The following is a 21,338-nucleotide window of genomic DNA, read 5'->3' as shown; positions in this document are numbered from 1 at the left end:
CAAAGACGCAAGCAGACACTAGTTGGTTGTTGAGTTTTATTTGACACGAAGGCATGTCATCCAATTGACATGTTACTTACAAGAGGACTAGAAAAAGATTGTATTCTTATTATTAATGAACGTCCTGTATATTGCAGTAAGTACACATGCGTGTGCGTGTGCGTGTGTTTGTGCATAAAGTCAGTGTGTGTGCATGTAGAGTTGACATGATTGTGTAAAACAGTATTGCTGCTAGCTAACCCTAAGTTGCTCCCCGCGGGACCTGGCAGCACCCAACATGGCGACCGCTTGTGCGCGCCAATGCCATCGAGCTGGCATGACCAAGTCACACGTGCGACTTCACGTGTTTACAAAACGTGAGTGGGCGGCTGCTGACACCCGTGTGACGTCATCAGATGACGCCAAGGTTAGAAAAGCGTTTTCCACGCAGCGTTTGTCCTTGGTCGCCCCTCTGTCCCAGCTGACTTTGGGTGGGCGGGGCACACCCTGAATTCAAATCCAAAAGTTAGAAAACAACGAGGTCACACACAAAATATGAACAATTTTCTCGTTTCTCCATAAAAACGGTGAAGTGCACAATTTCCAAAGAAATAAAAACAAACGAAAATGAGCTCAATTGAAAAAAGTTGCAAAGTTTTGGCAAAAACGTTCACGCCAACGTCATGATGTGCAACGACAAGACGCGTGACCAGAAGAACTTTCAAACTATACTCCACTAAATGCAATTTCTGCAGAAATTGGGTGGGAATGCTAAAAGCTGCACGCTAAGCTGAATGCTTTTGAAGTCAATTGGAAGATAAATGATGTGAAAATGAAAAGTATTCATTGTAGTTGAAAGATCAATTCAAACCCGCGACCTCCTCGTTACTGGACAACGCACTTTGCCAACTGCGCCACATCAGACAGGCTGCAATGATGATAGGTTGTATGCATGGAAGTGGGCGTGGCAAGTGGGACTTGAAAATGAATGGAAAAAATGATATTTAACGTTAACTTGTGCGAGTACTGCAAGTCATGTGCAATCAGACGATATATTCCCAAGATGGCGTGAATTTTTCAAATTTGCGTAAGTATAATGTGGGAGTTGTTTGACGGCAAAAAAGTGAGGAGAATAAAAATCACAACAACATTCCCACAAATGACAAGCTTAGTGATGTCACGGCAACGTGGTGACATTGCCAAGAGTCGCCATGAGGTCAAAAGGCCACAGGGCGACGGCGTGACGTGGCGTGACGTGGCGTGACGTGGCGTGACGTGGCAGCGGCGGCGGCGAGGCCGTCACTGGATGATGTGGTAGAGCGTGACGTTGTAGAGGAGCTGGCGGCCGTTGTTCCAGGCGTAGAGGGCCCGGTCGCGCGGGTTGTAGTCCAGCATGGAGATGTGGCCGTAGGCGTTGGCGAGGGGCACGTCGATGTACTCGTAGGTGGAGGAGTTGGTGGCGAAGGCGTAGTAGACCTTGGTGGCGCCCGAGTAGCCGTTGGTGACGTAGAGCGTCCCGCAGACCATGAAGGCCTCGCCGGCGCTGCGTTTGGGGTGGTTGGTGGTCCAGCTGCGCAGAACCCGCAGGCTGTCCGGGTCCAGCCGGCTCAGCACGATGTTGCCGGCGTTCTGATTGGTGGCGTAGACGGCCCACAGGCCGCCCTCGTCCACCATCAGGTCGATGTCGGAGTGGCCGCCCCACGAGTAGTGGTACATGTTGTTGTAGCCGGCAAAGTCCAGCTGGCGGGAGCGGCTGATGAGCGACGACTTCAGGTCGAACTTGATCAGCGTGTGACTCTGGAACTTGTTGAAGTACAGCGAGCCGTTCAGAACCACCTGACCCGTCCCCGACCACGGGTGCGGCAGCCGGTGCGACGTGAAGTTGTCCGCGCTCATGAAGGCCGACAGGGACTCGTACTCGCGCACGAAGCGGTTGTTGTGGTAGCCGTCCATGTACCACACCTGACACGCACACACGGACCATGTTGGAACGCTAACGTGCAAACACACCATTTTATGCTTTTCCACCACTGATCTGAATATAGGACTGGCGAGCCCATACGCGCCCCGTGCGAGCCATTGAAGTCGCAGGGCGGCCATCTTGCTCCTCCCATCTTGCGAGCAGTCTACTGTATAAACTATACGGTGTACGTACAGATGAATGAGACAAATACAGCTCGTAGGCAGTTAGTATAGGACCGGGTTGGGGGGGGGGGGGGGGGGGGGAGGGGGGAGGGCTATGTTTGTGGCGGGTGGTCACTATTTTTTTAAAAAGTAAAAAAAAAAAAACACGTGGATTGGCAGAGGCATCTTTTGTTGAATTACAGTGGAATAAAAAAATATATATATACAAGTTTCCTCCTGTAAACATCATTATAAGCATATAATTTTTACATGTATTTAAGGCAAGTTTTAAAATGTCTGAAGTCCTCTTGTTTATGTTGAACACATTTAAAACATCATAAATCATGCCGTTTCTACCAAAAACGGTCTCAAATATTCTCCAATTTGGATAACGAAATGTTTAGGATGGTATGCCGAGAAACGTTTCTTGGGAGGAGCAAGATGGCGGCCTCGCGGCTTCAAAAGTCTTGGCCTGTCGGCTATCCAGTCATATATTCATGATGTCATATCTGGGACAATTGACTACGCTAACATAGCATGTGCTACTATGGCATGCTAGCACATGTGATTGGCCTTTGCTAACGCATGCTAACATCTCGCGCTAACCATGAAAATCTCATCACGGTATCGTGCTAACAATCTCGAGTCAGGAATGACGAATGAATCCGAACGCAGTCTGTGCGATGATTCGCTCATTCCAAACCACGACAAACGGATTTCTCTCGTCGAGGTCCACTGCGAAGAGATTTTGACCGACGCCAATTCAATGGAAAACCCCGGAAAGCGTGACTTACCCTGTTGTCTCCAGCGGGCGCCAGCGGGTCCGTCATCCAGGACCCGAACCTGGACCCGGAAGTCTTGACGGTGACGGGCTCGGCTATTCTCGTGAGCTTCCCGCAAGCTGGAAGAAAAACGGTATCAGGAAGCCGGTTAGAAACGGACGAGGGGCCACCGGCGCCGCGAGCCCGCCCGCCGCCTCACCGAGCCGCTGCATGCAAGCGCGCAGGCGATCCTCCAGGCCGGCCACGCGCTCGTCCAGGTCCCGGTAGTCCACCGGGGCCACGCGCTCGTGCAGCTGGGCCAGCGTCGCCGTCACATTAGCCGCCTCCTCCTTGAAGCGTCGAACCAGGAGGGCGTCGGCCTTGTACGCCTCCAGCAGCGGGATGAGCGGCCGCAGCTCGTCCATCTTGGCCTTCATGGCCTGCAGCGGCACGCCAATTTGCTCTCGTCAAAGACAAACGACCACGCGTGGCGGCCAAAATAACGCTGACGCGTGAGCTAGCATAAGATGGAGAACGGTGATGTCGCGTCAAATGCGATTAACCAGCTGGAGTTAGCGTAACAGTTAAATCATCCACTGGACGTTTCTATTGACACCTAGCATAAGCTAACCTAACGTAGCATTGCGTGTCGGCGTATTTGCAGGTGTGCTTACCTGATAGTGCCTGGCCCTGCTGCTTTCATGGCCCGCCTCCACCTCTTTGAACTTGTTCTCCAGGTCTCGTAGCTCCGCCTCCATCTTCTCCACCACGCCGATGTCGTGACGACTGCGCCGCTCCAAATCCTCGATGGAGCGGCTCATGTTCTGCACCTGCGACGTTAGCGCCGCCGTGTTCACTTTGCGAAGCGGGTGGCTGAGCGCGCGGGTGTGTTTTTCTCACCTTGTCCAGCAGGTGTCGCACTTCCTTGCTGCGAGCGTCTGGTGAGCAGACGGCGTTTTGCGGGGTGACCACCGTGCACACGCAGCCGCCTCCCGAGTCCGCGGCTGAGCTGAACACCTGCCAGCCGTCCCCCGCACCCTGAGGGGCCGCCGGACCCACCTGTGTGTGTGTGTGTGTGTGTGTGTGTGTGTGTGTGTGTGTGTGTGTGTGTGTGTGTGTGTGTGTGAAAGATCGACCAAACAGAAATCTTTTTAAATTAATAAAAGACACGAATATTAATAAAACGTTAGATGGAAAACAGCAAAGAAACGCAAAAGCAAACGAAGCTCTCGCTTTCTGGTCTTCTTCCTTTTAAATGAGTGGGGAACACATCTCTATGGCGTATAGCGCCACCTACAGCGGCGGAGTCCCCTCTCAATATTCGCAAAAGAACGACAGATGGAAACGGGCAGAAGTCACATGTCCGTTTTGCGCACTTTCAGTAAATTCGCTTCGAAAATTCCAAACAACTGGTTGGAAACTTGACTATTGAGAGCTCTCAGTTAATTTGGACTCCAAACGAGGCTGAGCGTATTTTGTTTTCCAAAAAAGAGGGCACATAGGGTTACTCGGGGTTCATTTCATTTAAATTTAACCTCAGTTTAAATTCAATTCAACTGACTTTTACCAAACTGAGATTCGTTTGAAAAAGAGCAGGAGAGCTCTGCTTCATTTGAACTCATTCACTGCCATTGACGGCTATAGACGTCAAAAATTCATTTCAACTATTTCTATTTAACATTTTTTCTACTTTTGTTAACAAGAGTATGAAAACCTATATTTTTTATTGTACATTTAGAACAGATATAAAATGTGTGATTAATTGTGAGTTAACTAGTGAACTCATGCGATTAATTACGATTAAAAATTGTATAAACATATACAAATATGTAAATATACATAAATAAACTAAATCGCGATTTTTAATCGTAATTAATCGCTTAACTTCAATAGTTAACTCACGATTAATCACACATTTTATATCTGTTCTAATAGTACAATAAAAAAAATCTAGGTTTTCATACTCTTGTTAACAAAAGTGGAAACAATGTTAAACTAATAGAAATAGTTCAAATGAATTTTTGACGTCTATAGCCGTCAATGGCAGTGAATGAGTTAAAAGCGGATGAACTCATTTCAAACCTTCTTTTACGAATCTGTGATGAGAGCTAATCTTAAATTGAACCTTGTTGGTGCAACACACAACATATTCGTCTCATAAGAAAAAAAAGACAAATAAAAAACAAACAAACGTGCTCATAAACATGCAATATGCATTTTCCACGGAGAAAAGAACAAATATTGTGGGAAAAAATGTCATCAAAATCTGCGAGTGCTGAACTGCGAGAATGCAGAGGATGTGCTGCAAAAAAAAAAAGAAAGATCCGCTTCAAATATCAGCGCTCGCTCTCCTTGATTGATAATAATAATAATTATTATTATTATAACATCCAGCTCTGAAAAAAAAGTCGAGATGTGTGATGAAGACATTTGTTCAGTGTGTGTGTGCGTGAGAGAGAGAGAAAGAGAGAGAGAGAGAAGCACGCACACGCCACGCATCTAAAAATACACACGCGTGCACCAGCAGGGGCTGAAAAGGCTTTCATGATGCGCGTGCGTGTGGATGAACGTTTGCGACGTGTGTATACTCGGCGCATGAAGAAAGTGTGTGCATTTGTAAAGGAGGACGGACGGACGGACGGACTGACGGACTGACGGAAAGACGTCATGTTGACACCTACCGGCGTGCAGGAGGCAGCGAGCAGCAGGATGAGCTGAAGCGACTTGAGCGCATTTTCTTCGGACGGCGTCGTTCCTTCCATCCTTCCTTCCTTCCTTCCTTCTTCTTCTGCGTTTGGCAACGCACCCTACACGCTGTGTGCGTGCCATGACGTCATTGTCGGGCGGAGTCACCATCCTTGGCGCGAGTGCGTGCGCGCGCGACACGCCGTCTTCTCATCAAACGGCAGAGAAGCTTCACGCGCGCGCGCACAGGAAGGAGACTGTCTCCATGGCAACCGCTCAACGATTCTTCCAGGAGCTGGGCCGGCCGCACGCACACACAAACGTGCACGCGCGAACAGGAAGTGACGTTCTGACTACTGACCATCGACTCAACAATTTCGGCGTGATTTAGCGGCTTTTTTCTTTAAAGCCTCACAAACGCTTACAATCTGAATCTAAAAGATGTCGTTTGCTACTGAAAGACTGAAATGTCTATTTGATGTCATTCTTTTCTAACTTCTTTGAAATGAACAAAGATTTTGTCAGGTAACTTTGTAAGATACGTTTTTATGTTCTAGAATGTAACGTTGTGTTAATAAAAGCATAAAAAAAGCAAGTTCCTTGTTCCGTTACTCTAAATCGAAACAGTTGAGTCAAAAATAACCCAAATTGGATCAAAATGATCAAACGACCCTTTTTAACCCGGTTTGGCTTATTGGGTTTGATTTTTGAGCCAAACTGTAGCATTAGCATTGTTAGCACAAGCAATTGATCCATAATGTTGGATTTGGGAATGGCTTATGGTTGCCACGTGACCTCACCGAGCGCAAGACAAACCTTCAAAATAAAAGCAGACGACAGGCCGAGTCCGCTTGTTTCACTTTCAAACGTGTCCCAGACAGGAAGAGAGAAAAAAGAAGACGTTCACATCCAACACGAAGACAACGAGCAGGTGGGGGCGGGGCTTGCAGGGGAGTTGATGGTTCGAAAGTCACATGACTCAGGCGTTGTCAAAATGGAAATGTTTTGCTTTAGTTTTTTATTTCCAAGATCGTCATTCGACATCGTCTTCTCAAAATCAACGCAAACATCATAAGTCGCCAAACAGGAGGAACGCGCGCACGCGCCTCCGTGCGGTTACCACGGAGACCCCCGTGAGCATGGCGATGGTTACCACGGCAACACGGCCCGAAGGTGTCAGCTGAGGAGGGCGGCGGCGCCATCTGCCGTCTTCCGCAGCATCACTTCCTCTTTGCACGCCTCGTCGTTGTCTTCACACCAGACGACTCGCCTGCGCAAAGCCTGCGCGCGCGCGCGCACACACATTTGTAAACATAATCTGTGCTGATGCCTATTAGGGTCCGAAATAACCTCATTTGGGTCCAAAAGGGATTGATTCATTTATTGAAGCCAAAAAGTTGGGCCAAAGCGCAAAACAAGCATTTTTGTTACGAGCTTCTTTTTCGGATGGCCGCTAGCTTGTTGTTGTTGTTGTTGTTGTTGTTGTCGTCTACTTGACCAATGCAACACTACGAGTGTCAATTTGACACCACTCTCTCAAATTGGACCCAAAGTGGTTTCTTTTGGAGCCGTCCGTTTTCACAGTGGAACGTGCGTGTGGCTTGCGCGCGAGCGTTGACCTTTGGCCTCCATGAAGATGTTGATGTAGGAGGTGGGCACGTATCCTTCCTGCTCGGCGTTCCTGCGCACGCGCGTCCATCCGTCACCTTTGTCCTCCTCCACCACGCTGAGAAGTTCGCCCTCGCACATGGACAGCGTGCCCTCGTTCTGACCTGTGCGCAAAATGATGCGGCCGCTGATTCGCAAAAGTTGACAGCCAATTTCCGCAGCCATTTTGTCTTTTTTTACTTAAGCCATTAAAAAAAAAAAATATATATATATATATATATACGTTCCTCGTAGTTAGTTTCTCACACTCGGTTGTGGTCACAAAGCAATGTCGGACGCTATGTTGGGGGGGCGGGACGACCAAACAGAAATCTTTTTGCAATGCATTAAAGAAGCGAATATTAATGAGATTTTCGATGGAAAACAGCAAAGAAACGCAAACGCAAACTCATACGACGTCATCCACTGAATCTTTGACTGGATAGCCGATAGGCCGAGACTTTTGAAGTCACGAGGCCGCCATATTGCTCCTCCCAAGAAACGTTTCTCGCCATACCATCCTATACATTTACAGTTTTGAAATTGGAGAACATTTTAGAAACAGCATGATTTATCATCTTTTCAATTTGTTAAACATAAACAAGAGGACTACAGCCATTTTGCAACTTTAAACCTTAAAAACATGTACAAATGATATGCTTAATGATGTTTACAGGAGGAAACTTGGGATATTTTTTTTAATGAAAGAATTATAACTGGGGTGTAAGGAGGGATAAAAGAAAAAGGGGGGGTCTTCAAAGCAGCACAAACCGTCCACTTGTTCATTAAAAAAAATTTTTTTTTTTACTTGTTGAAAAATAGGGACCACCTCCCTCAACCCGCAGCATCTTATTGATTGTTGGCCAAACTAACCTCACGCTGACAAACACAAGCTGCATTTGCGGGTTCTGCCAATTCTATAGCAAATCATGTGCCGGCCGACGGTGTGGAATGTTGTGTACGTCGTGAGCTAAATATTAGCATGCGGTCATTTGCATACGCGTGTTCACTTGCTGTTTAAGTTGCACTTAGTTGTTTTGCGCAATGTAAAACTGCCATACACTTTTCTTGTCTGGATTTTTTTTTGAAGAAATGAAACCTTTAAAAACAAAGCTTTGTTGGGTTTATTCCTTCAATTAAAATAATAATCGTCCAGACTGAGAAAAAATTTTGGCCAGATCGCCCAGCCTTCATTTTAACCTGCATTTGGCGAGTTGGAGGGTGTAAAATTGAGACGAATGCCTGCCTGTGACGTCATCATCGTCATCGTCATCATCATCATCATCATCATCATCATCATCATCATCATCATCATCACGGCGACAGTGACGGTGGACTACCTCGGAACGGGTAGAGCGACTTGCAGGTTCCGATGCTGGCCAACGGCTCGTCGTCGTCAAAGTCGTCGTCGAAGTCGGAGCTTCGGGACTTGCGGAAGTGGACCTCGGCGCCGGCGCCGGGATCTTCCGTGTAGCTGCCGTCGGGACTGCCGGCCACAGGAGGAGGACACGGCGAGGAGGTCCAAGACAAGAGACCAGGATGGCGGTGATGAAGAAAAGGAAGGAAGTGAATGCGGAGAAGGAAAAGGGAGAAGGTGGACGAAGAAAGACGAGAAAATGGAAAGTCAGTTGAGGAAATAAAAAAGGAGAGGATGACCTTGACAATCATTTTCAACAGGACACAAATTCAACATTTGCAACATTCAAATACCAACTTTAGATTTTTGGGCTTTTCCTCCTCTAATGTCTACATTTGTTGACCCATTCCAAATGTTCAGCAAAATTCTTCACAAGTTCAAAACAAAAGCCAAAATTGACCATTTTTTGCTAAAGCTAACAAACGAATGGACGCTGCAATGAATTATGTTCTCGCAGATTTACTCAGCGTTTCCTTGTTGAATTTAAACAGCGAGAGGAGCTTCATGCGCTCCCGGGACGGACGTCTACCTCCAAGACAGGTGACCGTGCACAAGTGGGCAGGTTCAGCCCGGTGCGTGCGTGCGTGCGTGAAAGGTGCGCAAATGACAAAAGCCGCCACAAATGCAAACTTTTTTTTGCCACGAGAAGAAAGAGCGAGAATGTTGTTGACCTTTCTCTGCTGTCCGGACTTGTGGCGTTGAGCGGTTTCAAGGTTCCCGGCGTGGACGGGTCGCTAGCAAAGTGGGAAGGTGGAGGACACGCGCTCAGGCCTTGCTCAACCTCCGCCAGCCACGCCTGAAACACACACGTTGGGTTTACCTTTCTAGTGGGGACATCTCATTGACATAATGCATTTGTTAACCTAACCTTAAAGGGACTGCAACAAATCAACTTTTGGGTTCGATTGCTAATTGCTCACCAAAAACATGACCAAAGTTGTCTTTCCCTCCTTTGGCCCCCCTGTAGAAGAAATTCAAAGTTTTTCTGCTCTCCAAGCAGCAGCCCCTCCCAACCTGAGAAAACGAGCTGTTTGACGGTTTGACGTCATTGTGCGCGGCCCCACCCCCGCACCGCCTCTGCCGACCAAACGCACGCCCACTTTCTCGGAGACCGCGAAATTTGGAGTCCATTTCAAAAATCAGCTTCAAACCTATCGGTATGTTTCGTGGGCGTTGCGCGAAGCCGCCGGCTCGGACCCCGTCATGAGAGGGGCGCGGCAGCCATAGAGGGAGAGGCGGGGCTTGCCTGAACCGAGCGTTTGACTTCCGGGTAAGAAAAATAGCCACGGAAAGAACTCATATTTCATAAGAAATGACGATTGAGTCAAAGGTAAGATTTGATCATTATATGCCAATAGCTTAAAATTCCACGTTGTCGTCCATTTAACCATCACAAGTGACTGGGTGACCGAAAGAACGAGATCCCGGATACGAGCGGCCGAAATGAGTTTCCTCCGCAGGGTGTCCGGGCTCTCCCTTCGAGATAGGGTGAGAAGCTCGGTCATTCGGGAGGGACTCAGCGTCGAGCCGCTACTCCTCCACGTTGAGAGGAACCAGTTGAGGTGGCTGGGGCATCTGGTTCGGATGCCTCCTGGGCGCCTCCCTGGGGAGGTGTTCCGGGCATGTCCTACCGGCAGGAGGCCCCGGGGACGACCCAGGACACGCTGGAGAGACTACGTCTCACGGCTGGCCTGGGAACGCCTCGGGATCCCGTCGGAGGAGCTGGCTGAAGTGGCTGGGGAGAGGGAAGTCTGGGCTTCCCTGCGAAAGCTGCTGCCCCCGCGACCCGACCCCGGATAAGCGGAATTGAAGACGGAACGGAACGGAAAAGTGACTGGGTTAGGTTTAAAAACCCAATTCAAACCTAAACTCTAAAAGCAAGTTTTGACGGGTGGTTCGATTCGGGACGTCGTTGATGTTTGTCAACCGCGGGCACGTGAAGCCCTTTGAGACTCTTGTGTGATTAAGGGCGATAGAAATAAACGTGACTTGACCCTCAAAAAGAGGTCTGAACAAAATGTCCCCACAATGGGAGTTAAACCTGGAAACACACGCGTGTACGTGCCCCACAATGTAGCAAAGACAAGACCACACACACACACGCGCGTGACATCATCACTTGAGTGACATCACAGACAGACGAGCTCGTGCGCTTGGCCGCTCGATGACGTCATCACAGTCGTCCCACGGGTGAGGTCATCACAGACCGGCGGCGTCATCAAAGATGGACGCCTTTGTCGGAAGACGGCGGGCGGGGACGCAATCGACGGGAAACCTTCAAGCCTCGCCGCAACCTTTTCAAGTCCGCCGGACGGCCACTCGGCAACGCGCCAACAAATCCGTCGGCGGGCGACCCAGCAAAAGCCTCGAGAGGTGACCGAGCCGCCGCTGGCTGGCCATCAAGCCGACGCGGCCATGTCGAACCCGAGCCAGAGCACGGACTCCAGGAAGGACGTGAACTGGAAGATCAGGAGGCTGGTCCAGAAGCAGGACGAGTTCAAAAAGCTGTGGCAGAGCGACCGTCTGAGCCACGATGTCAAGGTGGAGGCTCTGGAGTCCCAGAACCGGGCCCTGCAGGAGAAACTGGACGCGGCCAGCAAGGAGCAGGAGGAGCTGATGACCCAGGTGAGGGTCCACAAGGCCCAGATCTTCTCCCTGGAGCAGAGGAAGTGCCTGATCGAATCGGAGGCCAGGGACCTGAGAGCGGAGGAGGCGCGGCTGCAGGACAAGATCGGCGAGATGGAGGCGGCGCTGCTGGCCTGGGAGCAGAACCTGCAGGCGCAGGGCGAGCAGCACGGCCGGCAGCTGCAGGCGCAGGAAGAGGAGTGGCAGGAGCGCATGCGCGACAAGGAGCAGGCCTTCGCCAAGCAGGCGGCCGAGCTGCAGGCGCAGACCGAGCGCATGAGCAAGCGGGCCGAGGAGCTGGCCGAGGACAAGCGCGGCCTGCAGGCGGCGCTGGGCGAGCGGCAGGAGGAGCTGGAGGCCCAGAAGGGCATCCGCGACAAGCTGCAGTACGACCACGGCGTGGAGATGCGCCTGATCCAGATGCAGAAGAACGCCCTCTCCAACAAGGTGACGGCGCTCACCAACGCCACCGACGACCTGATGGAGAAGAAGGAGGCCCTCAAGAAGTCCGACGAGCAGAAGAGCAAGGAGCTGAAGGCCAAGATGGCCGACATCGGCGAGCTGCAGACGCACAAGGAGATCGTCAACGCGCAGCTGCAGCGCGAGGAGCGGGGCGCCGCCACCCTGCGCGAGTCCCTGCGCCGCATGGAGAGCGACATGGAGGCGCTGCGGGTCGAGTACACGGCCGAGCAGGCCGCCCACAAGGTGACCAAGAAGGACCTGGCGCTGGCCAAGATGCAGGCCGGCGACCTGGCCGAGAAGATCAAGTTCCACGAGGGCCGCGTCAAGGCCCACCAGGCCAGCGTCAAGAGTCTGGAGTGCGTGCTGCTCACCAAGGAGACCTACATCCGCCGCTTCCGCGAGGACCTGGAGACCTCCATCTCGCTCATCAACAGACCCAAGACCTTCACCAAGGCCATCACCAGCCTCAAGCGCAAGTACATCACCGGCGACCAGGACGTGTGCGTGGACACCATCGAGGAGAAGATCGCGCAGTTCCTGGAGTCCAACAAGCTGCAGTCGGACCAGTTCGAGAAGACCATCCAGAGTCTGCGCCGGCAGCTGGAGCAGAAGGACACCGAGACCCAGAAGAGGCTGCAGAAACTGGACCGCTGCCGCTCGGACCTCATCAAGATCATCAACGAGCAGCGGCTGGAGATCGCCAAGGTCAAGGCCGAGCTCAACGACGTCACGCACCAGCTCCGGCAGCTGGCCCCGCCCCTCGCCGCCGCCAGGAGCAACCGCGCGTGAAGGGCCGGCGGCGCAGACGCGTCCGCCACCTGGTTGTTCCGAAGCTCCTCCTCCAGCCTGCGCAGGCTGCGTCTGACTTCGTCCAATCGCGGCTCCAGGGCGCCGCCGTCTCCCAGGCTCGGGTTCTGACGGTACACCGCCTTCATCTTCACCAGCGCCTCCCTGGAAACACAGCGGGCTAATGCTAAGCTAACAAAGTCCTCTCATTCGTCCTCGGCCCACGCTATGCTAACGCTATGCTAACGAGGCTCACCTTTGCTCTCGCTCGCGCAGGATCTCTTCTTCGATGCGCTGAATTCGGTTCTCAAGTTTTTTGCGCCGTTGCTCGACGGGAAGATGGCTGCAGTCCGCGGGGGCGGAGCCCTGAAAGCACGGCAGTGACGGCACTCGTTGATGACATGGCCGCTCGGCGGCCGGCGCGCCTGCCCGACTCCTACTCACCAGTTTGAGTGACAGCTGTCCGTCAAAGGGAAGCAGCGAAGCAAAGACATTTGCAAGTTACCCGCTCAAATGGAAACACTTCATGTTTGTTTGCTGTCACGACTCAATGTTTGTACAATCATTCATCTTCGGATCAATTGACTCATCGCATTCATTTGAATTTTGCATTAAAGTGTCATTTACCCTCCCATGACTGTTTATTTACCAGGAATGACTGTTTTTTTTATTTTAAAAATGGATTCGGGGGGTTTCTTTGTGGGTTATTCAATGAATTGGCCGGTCCCTTTTCTGACCCGATTCATTTGCGTTCAATGAACCCAATAAATTGGCTGGGTTCATTTTTTGGCCCAATGCAATTAAGCCAAAACGTGGGGTCAAATGAATGAATAATGCACAAAATTGGTTGCTTTATTGGTTCTAAATTGAATTGGGGTTCAACGAGTGCAAAATTTGGGGCGGTCCCTTTTGGACCCAATTCAATGAAAAGAGTGAAATGATGTGATGCCCATGCGGAAGGTTTGAAGGGGCGGGTACTCCTCTCTTGAGGCTGCGCAGGCACTGCTTCCTGGTCCGGGAGCCGGAGGTCACGAGGTCGTTCAGCCGCTGCGCGATGGGCTCCCTGCCGGCCGGGGGAGGGGAGCGCGGGCTGCCGGCCGCGCCCCCCGGGGAAGGCGAGGCGGGCGGCGGCGGCGGCGGCTGGCGAGGCGACGACAGCAGATTCAGCAGCTGGGCGGCAGACGGAGAAGTCAGAGGTCACGGGAGCGGCAGGCTGACGAGCGGGAGGAAGAAGGCCTACTTTATTTTTGCGGAGGAAAGGCCACAGCTTCCTGCCGTGCCGGCGGCCCTCCACGTGCTCGCCCAGGTAGCTGGACTCGGAGACGCTCCGCCTCATGGAGGCGGCGTAGTCCTCCGGGTCCACGTCGCCCGGCGGATCGAAGCCCGTCTTGTACGCCTGCACCACCGAGAGCGTGTCCTGAAAGGCCGTGAGATCTGATCTGGTCAAGGGAGCGTGCAAACAAACCAGGGGCGGAGCTACATGGTGGCCCCATACCAAAGGGAACATTTTTGTGTCCGTGATTTTCCTTCATGATTATGATGATTATTCATTTTATTACTATTGTTTTTATATTATTATTCTTTTTATTTATTGGATTTTTTTATTCATTTATTTATGATGACTACTATTATTATTAATTTCATTCTTATTGTTTTTATATTACTCTTTTATTTTTTTATATTAGATTTGATTTATTATTGTTTTTAACGTTATTAATTGTATTTCTATTGTTTTTATATTATTTTTTATTTATGTATTGTATAAGATTGTATTTATTTATGGTTATTATTATTATTGATGTTATTAATGGTATTATTGTTTTTATATTATTAATAATATTTTATATATTTATAATGATGATTATTATTATATTAATTGTATTATTATTGTTTTAATATTTTATTTAGATTTATGAAATTAGATTGGATTGATTTATGATCAAATCACGCTGGCCCCCCCAATGAAAATGTTCTGGCTACGCTCCTAGCGCAAACAATGGGCGCACGCACGCACGCACGCGCTCGCTCGCGCGCTCACCGTGCTGGCCTGGATGCTTTCGGCGGCGGCCATCATGGCGTCCAAACAGCGGCCGACGACAGGAAGCGACTTCTTCTCCGCCTCGGCAGACGCGCGCATGGCCGAAGCCACGCGCGCGATGCGACGCTCCTCCATTTCCTGGATGCGCTGAAACGCACGCAAGCACGCACGCACACGCACGCACACGCACGCAGCTTTCAAGCGGCGGATGCGGAGCCAAGCGCGGTTTTTTTTTTACCTGGTAGATAACCGGCACCATGGTGTGGTAGTGCTGGTGCTGGTCCTGGTTGAACTGGTTCAGGGTGCTCAAGTACTCCTTGTTGGACTCTTGGGCCGTTTGCTGTTTGTGTTGCGCCGCCTGGCGGGCCTGAAAGGGAGGCGAGGTCCGTATGCACCACGGGACCAAAAGCCCAGTCGGGATTTGCCGGACGGGAAATCTTACCTTCAAGGAGCAGCGCTGACGCCGACAAACACACACGAAACACAAAAACACGAAAACACAAAAACACAAAAACACGAGTGACGGACGGGACTTGAATGCAACCCGCTCGAAGGTTTGTCAACAAGATTCAAACGACATTTTCAGCAGATGGGGAAAAAAAGACGACATTATGACACTCGCCGCGGACCGAAGATGACGTCACCGGCGCGACCAATCACGGCTCACCATGCGACGTTCACAAATGAAAACGAACATTCAAAACGTTTTCAAATAAAAAACATTTGAATGGACTTGCTGCTGAACATGGCATGCTCATGAGTTAACTCAAGAATTCCCGATTCCACAAATGTAAAAAAAATATAATATATTTTTAAGAACAACAAAGCTTAAAGTGAAGTCAAACGTTGTTATCAATTTTTTGTTTGCGCTTCTAAAGACGCCATTCAGATTCATATTGAAAATGCAACATTTTCATTGGACAGCAAGTGGCAAAATGGCCGCCTCTTTTGCATATTGATTTCTCAAATCCTTGAGGTTTACACAACACATTTTCTGTCCCCGGTTTGTGGTCCTGGACTTGGAAATGTCAATCCAAGAGGATCAGAATTATTCTGATCCAATCCAGCAAAGTTTTGAAAGAAAATCTAAATGAAAAACAATCAAAAGTTGCTTTGGTTTGGAGTTTTCAATCAATGTATCACGATAAGTATGAAATATATATTGACTTATACATTTACGTTTCTAGAATTAGGATTGACATATTTGTGGAGCTAAACTGACGCGTTGAGTTCTAATTCACTTGCATTGACCCAAAGTCGCTCGTGACAAATTGTTTGCGTCGTAATTGTAAACGGGAAAGTGAGCCAGCGCTGGTTTTGTGCGTGCGTGCGTGCGCGCGCGCGCACCTTCTCAGCGTCCACGTTGTTGTCCACGTCCTGCATCCGCTGGCACATCTGCTGCGCTCGCTCCGCCTCTTTGCTGTCGCGCTCAAAACGCCGTTTGCTCTGCAAGGCAAAGTGACGTCATGACGTCATGGCCGTCAGCGAGCCACGGCGTGATCGCAAACGTGCGCGCGCGCACTTCAAATATATAGCAATAGGAATAGATATGTCATGACATTTCGGACTTGCGAGGTGCTGATGGTCCGCAAATACATGAAGAAGAAATCACCTTCCTGTTTTCCATTGCACTTAAATGTGCGCTTCTAAAATCCAAACGGCCATATTTGATATTTTGAGTTGATTTTCATTTTTGGAGTGGGAAAAAGTGTTCTATAGAATAAACGAAGAAAACGTTTTTTTTTCTGATCCAAAATGATGGCATCCGTGCGTGAAATCCGCCTTCCGGTCGGAAGGTTTTCAAACCTTTGCAGCAGTAAAACCATTTGAAGTGAAACAATGGCGTCAAGTTGAAAACGATGGGCGGAGTCGCGAGCGCGAGCGCCAGTTGACTCGACTCACAGACTCCAGTTGCTTCCAGGAGTTCTCGATGTGCTGCTGGGCACGGCGGCCATCTTGGAAATGCTGGGGAAACAAAGCAGGCGTTTGTGAGTCTTCCGCGTGGCGAGCGAGCGAGCGTGCGTTCGAGCGAGCGCGCGCATCCTGACCGACTTCCTCTCGGCCTTGACCTCCTGAGTGAACCTGCCCAGGTCGACGGCCACGTGCGAGCCCAGCTTGTCGGCCACTTCCTCCCTCTGCGCCGCCAACTGGCACAACTGCTGCAGGCTGGCGCTGAAGGCCGCGCACCACGTGTACCTGAAGGCAGAAGGCAAGACGCGCGTGGGCAGCAGGCGTCGCCATGGCCCGTCCTCCGACACACCCCAGTCGCGTGATCATCCCAACGAGGCTTCCCATTTGAACAGGTGTGTCACACGAGAGAGAGAGAGGGGGGGGGGGGGCACGCCTAGGACCACCCACTTCCTCACCACAGGCCTGGACAAAAATGCTAATTGGACAAAAAGTCACCATGGCGGGTGCAATAAAAATGGTTCCATTGCAGAGATTTCTGTACCTTTTTCAGACTTCAAACAAATCATTAAATGGAATAATCACGCCTTTGATTTGGGGTTTTAAAGCTCATCGAATCTCAGAAAGCCATTTATGTCAATTGCGTGAGAAAAGTGGAATTTAAAATGACAAACATTTAAATCTAAATATTATAAATATAATATAAATACAAATAAATGAAATACATATAACATATAAATAATCATTATTAATAATAGAATTATATAATAATAATATATAAATATAATATATATATTTATATAAATATTATAAATCGAAATTAAAATCTTAAAATCCGTTAGTTAGGTTTAGTTTAATATTAGCTGTTTTGAGTGTCCTTTTGATCAAATGTGATTTTTTTTTTAAAGATACATTGTGCCGTTTAAAAAGGTCGTAATTGTGGCTTTTTGAACATCATGCCCATCAGAGTACGAAGAGCCCTGACAGTTTGACTGCACCCGTCACATGAAATCTTCCCTTTATACGTGTCAGTCTGTGGAATAATCTGGATTGTAGAACAAAATCTTCTCAGTCAATTTGTATTTTTTTTTAAATGTATCAAATTGCTGCCAACATATTTAGGACACGCAGTTGAATTATTTTGTAGCATTGTTACACTGAAAGCGTCTTGACCGGGTGGCAACATGATTGATATCGCCACAAATGTGTGCTTCGCGTGGGATGCAATTCACATCACATCTCAAGTCAGCAAGGTTGCTCAAAACGATTTCGCACGTTCGATTCTCCCGCCAATGCCTAAAGAATCCGATTCAGCTCGCCTTTGTCCTGCGTATCATTTGCAAAACAAAGATTTGGCTTCCTCGCGACAACAACTAAGACATGCCTGCCACCTTGTGGTGCTTGCTGATATTACAACCACAGTCCACATCAGCATCTTTGTTGTTGGCACCTGTCGAAGGGCAGATTCGCAAATGTCATTGTTGTTTTTGTCAAAATGCTTTCAGATTTGGCATTTTCACATTTTTGCCCAGGAGGAAGGCGTGAAAGGGTTCGGGTTACTTTTTGGCATATGCAGAAAAAAATCCATCTTTTCAAAATGTGCTGATGGTTTTCTTTTGTAAACGCATTCGCGTCCCGTGACGTGCGGGAAGCGGAGGAGGAAGTTTCGCACGACCGACCTGCTGTCGTCTTCTCGGCTCCTCTTGGGAAGGTACTTCTTTGTCAGGCTCCTGCAAGCGTGCCGACGGCCGCACACAGATTGAGAGCGCCGCTGACGTCACAGTCCCGCCAATCTGCCTTCATTCGCTCGCTCACCTGATCTGCTTGGCGTAGTTGAGCTCGATGTCGGCTCGCTCTTTCACAAACTTGGTGTACTTCTCCAGGAAGTCGATGCCCCAGCCGGTGTGTTTCTCCAGGTTGTCAAACTGATCCTGCGGCCACAAAGGAAGGGCCGCGCGCGTTAACGCCGACATGTGCCCGCCCACCGCCGCCGCCGTGACGTCATGATGCCAAACGTCCGCTGTGGACGCTTTCGCTGATGGCCTCTCGTTTCTTTTTTTTGCTTAAAGCCATCCTGTGCTGGCTCGAACCATTCAATCATCACATTTCATTGTTAGCCTCTTTGTGTTATTGAAAAAATGCACACACACAAAAAAAAAGGGGGCATTAAAACGATCAAAGAGGGTTGATGGATTTAAGTGAATGAAATGCAAAATATCGAATATGAAATATTTGAAGCTGCTGAATGCAGAAAATGTCATTTTGAATTGCTACTGTCACATGTGGCCAAAAAATGAAACAGCACACTTCCTTCTTCTCTTCCACAATGCGCACATGACGTCACATCCGCAGACAGAGGGCAGGAAACTGGAACCCGAATCCAGTCTAAAAACTCGCAGACTGAGTTGCCATTGTGAGCATCAAAGGTCTTCATCTGCCAATGAAGTTACGGGTCTGTTACGGTGCGGCGTGGAGGACCCGAATGCAGGGAGGCGGGAGAACCACGGCAGGAATGCAGGTTCAACTGACATACTTTATTTGACAAAAAACACTAACCGGGGTACTGGTTCGTCTTAAATAAACAAAGATCTGAAAGGATCCAAAGTCAAAGTAACAGACAGAACACCGGCGGTGACCGCGACAAGCGGCAATGATGCCGCGCCGACTGACCACAACCAGGGAACGAAATTCGCACACTAACGAGGGGACTCGACACACCTGGGGCCGGGCACAAGCGGCTGAGGGCCCGGATCGGTCAACCCGAGGAAGGGCAGGACCACATCGAGACCCCCAACCAAAACCAGAGCCCCAAACATGACAAATTACAAACGGTCCAATTGTCACGATATTTGGGGGGGAAATTCTGCACTGAGCAGCTTTCAAAAGCAAAAAAGTGTCGGCAAATTTGGCTCTTTAATGTTGCCCGGCCCCTGCTAGCTTAGCTTAGCATCGGCGAATCGCAAAGAAGCAATGTTGGAGGAGCTTTGCGTCATTTGCTCTACTCGCTACCGCAGTAGTGTCAAAGTCCGGTCCTGGAGGGCCTGAGTCCTGCATGTGTTCGAGCTTTCCCACGTTCAATACAGCTGATTTATATTTAAGATCATCAATAAGCTCTGCAAGAGCCTGATAATGATGCGGATCCCTGAATCAGGTGTGTTGGAGTAGAGAAACCTCAAAAACATGCAGGACTCCGGCCCTCCCGGACCAGATCCTGACGCATGTGAGCGAGCGGCTTGGCCCCCAAAATATTTGAAAAAAATAGTCATCATTTCAAACAACCCCGTAGCATTAGCCACGCACCTGTTCGCTTAATGCTAACACATCATGGAAAATCTCATTGACAGGCTAACGGTTAGCATGTTCAAAAGGTGGAGCAACAACACACCACAATACTCACAAACAAACAAAAAAGGTTGAGTCGAGTGGTGACACGTCTCGGTTTGTGTCTCTTTTTTGCCCCCCCCCCCAAAAACGCATCCTGCTGCCCCTTTGCAGCCCAGACGACGACTCAGCACAGGAGAATGTGTCCTACTCAACTTGATTCTTCAAGAAGACAAAAACCCGGACCTCAGGCTTGGAACAGGACTTGAGCCGACTCTTGTATCTGAGCCCAGACATGGCATGGAGACCTGAACCTCACAAACACCAGACCTGCAGGGCTCGAAAACCCGACGCGTCTTCGAAACCAGACCAGGACCACAGGAAACAAGTCCCTGCACCTAAAACCGGCTCTGGGCCTGCACCTGACATGTTGTTAGCTTTAGCGTTCGACTGCAAAGACGAGAACCTGACCGGACTAAGATACAAACATCAGGACGAGTAGGCAGACCTGAACCAGTAGTTTGAACCGTAGACCTGGTCTAGTGCAGACTTGGACCGCTCCATCTTCAGTTTGCCAAACCGAATGAGTGACGTCATCGATCACGTGCCTGGCGTTGACGCGTCCATACCTCACGATTGCAATGTGCCGACGCGCGTGCACGAGAGAGAGCGTGTTGCTGCTGCACAACGAATACGAGTAGCAGGTCGCCCGCGCGCGCGCGCGCGTACACCACGCCCGAACCGCAGGTATGTATAGGCAGGTGCGTGCGTCCCGGCCGGGGTACGTACCCACAGTTCCGCACCCCAGTTGATGCTCATGTCGCCTCCTCTTCCTCTTCTCGCCGCCGCGCGTGACCGTACGTGCGCGCGTGCGCAGTGGCGACAGCCGAAGGAGCAGTGCGCGCGGTCACGCGCCTGCCTTTGTTGTCTCGGAGGGGACGCCTGCCAAACGGCCGAGCATGCGCAGTGGCCGCCTCATTGTGCTGGAGGACAAGCGCGGGCGCGCGCGCGCGGCCAATCGGGTTCGAGGTCCATTCGTCGGCATTTCGCCATCGGCGGCTACAAAAAGAAAAAGACCAAAAAAAAAAAGAGACAAAAGAGTAGACTGTCATGTCGGACACTTCATTGCGCGCGGAAGGCAGCCCAAATCAATAACGAACCGGGTTGGACGGCTTCATTCAGATCTTGGGACTTGATTTGGACAAAAGCAATTTGATGTTGCTCAAACTTGACCAAGACTCAATTGAAAGTAAAAATGCATCGCGCCATGGAAAGTTTGGAAGGATGATTTGGGGGAAGCTGATTGCACACGTTTTAGTAGCCTGGAGGGTGGGGGTGGGGCCGGGTGGGGCCGGGTGGGTGGGCGATTTACAAACGACAATTTCCCCCAGAATTTGATAAGGCCTTTGAATTATTATGACGCTTCCACTCCATTAAAACTTGGCCCAACAAAAAAGTAACCTTTTAAAGTGTCCTTTACAAAAGAACAAATATTACTCATGTGCTCACCTGGCAATTTGGAAACGCCCCCTTGAGGACAAAAAAGATTTTTAAAAAATGTCATTGAATTTGCACGATTGTGCTT

General features: G+C 49.8%; 2 protein-coding genes across 3 annotated transcripts; both read right to left on the bottom strand.

The window, feature by feature from the left end:
* Positions 1 to 22: 22 nt before the first annotated feature.
* LOC147173115 (noelin-like) lies at positions 23 to 5,816 on the bottom strand. The gene is made up of 6 exons (XM_086076719.1): positions 5,546 to 5,816; positions 3,765 to 3,923; positions 3,539 to 3,694; positions 3,085 to 3,304; positions 2,898 to 3,004; positions 23 to 1,941 (listed from the first exon to the last, which is right to left on the bottom strand). The coding sequence occupies exons 1-6, from the start codon at positions 5,624 to 5,626 to the stop codon at positions 1,279 to 1,281; spliced, it is 1,386 nt and encodes a 461-aa protein (XP_085932845.1). The 5' UTR covers positions 5,627 to 5,816; the 3' UTR covers positions 23 to 1,278.
* Positions 5,817 to 6,550: 734 nt separating this feature from the next.
* Positions 6,551 to 20,701, bottom strand: fnbp1a (formin binding protein 1a). Of its 2 annotated transcripts, XM_086076717.1 has the most exons (18): positions 20,543 to 20,701; positions 18,248 to 18,363; positions 18,112 to 18,162; positions 16,573 to 16,720; positions 16,427 to 16,489; positions 15,872 to 15,970; positions 14,967 to 14,981; positions 14,763 to 14,891; positions 14,525 to 14,671; positions 13,727 to 13,903; positions 13,465 to 13,656; positions 12,931 to 12,945; positions 12,743 to 12,852; positions 12,519 to 12,651; positions 9,285 to 9,409; positions 8,537 to 8,682; positions 7,169 to 7,321; positions 6,551 to 6,830 (listed from the first exon to the last, which is right to left on the bottom strand). In XM_086076717.1, exons 1-18 carry the CDS (start codon positions 20,570 to 20,572, stop codon positions 6,802 to 6,804), a joined length of 1,878 nt encoding a protein of 625 aa, XP_085932843.1. In that variant the 5' UTR covers positions 20,573 to 20,701; the 3' UTR covers positions 6,551 to 6,801. The 2 variants fall into 2 exon arrangements, with proteins under 2 accessions (XP_085932843.1, XP_085932842.1); XM_086076716.1 differs by having other exon boundaries at positions 12,743 to 12,945.
* Between the last annotated feature and the right edge of the window lie 637 nt (positions 20,702 to 21,338).

Source organism: Leptonotus elevatus, chromosome 5 (genome assembly GCF_054856555.1).
Source record: "Leptonotus elevatus isolate MCC_2025b chromosome 5, RoL_Lele_1.0, whole genome shotgun sequence".
NCBI classification, from domain to species: domain Eukaryota; kingdom Metazoa; phylum Chordata; class Actinopteri; order Syngnathiformes; family Syngnathidae; genus Leptonotus; species Leptonotus elevatus.
This window is presented reverse-complemented; position numbering and strand designations above follow the sequence as displayed.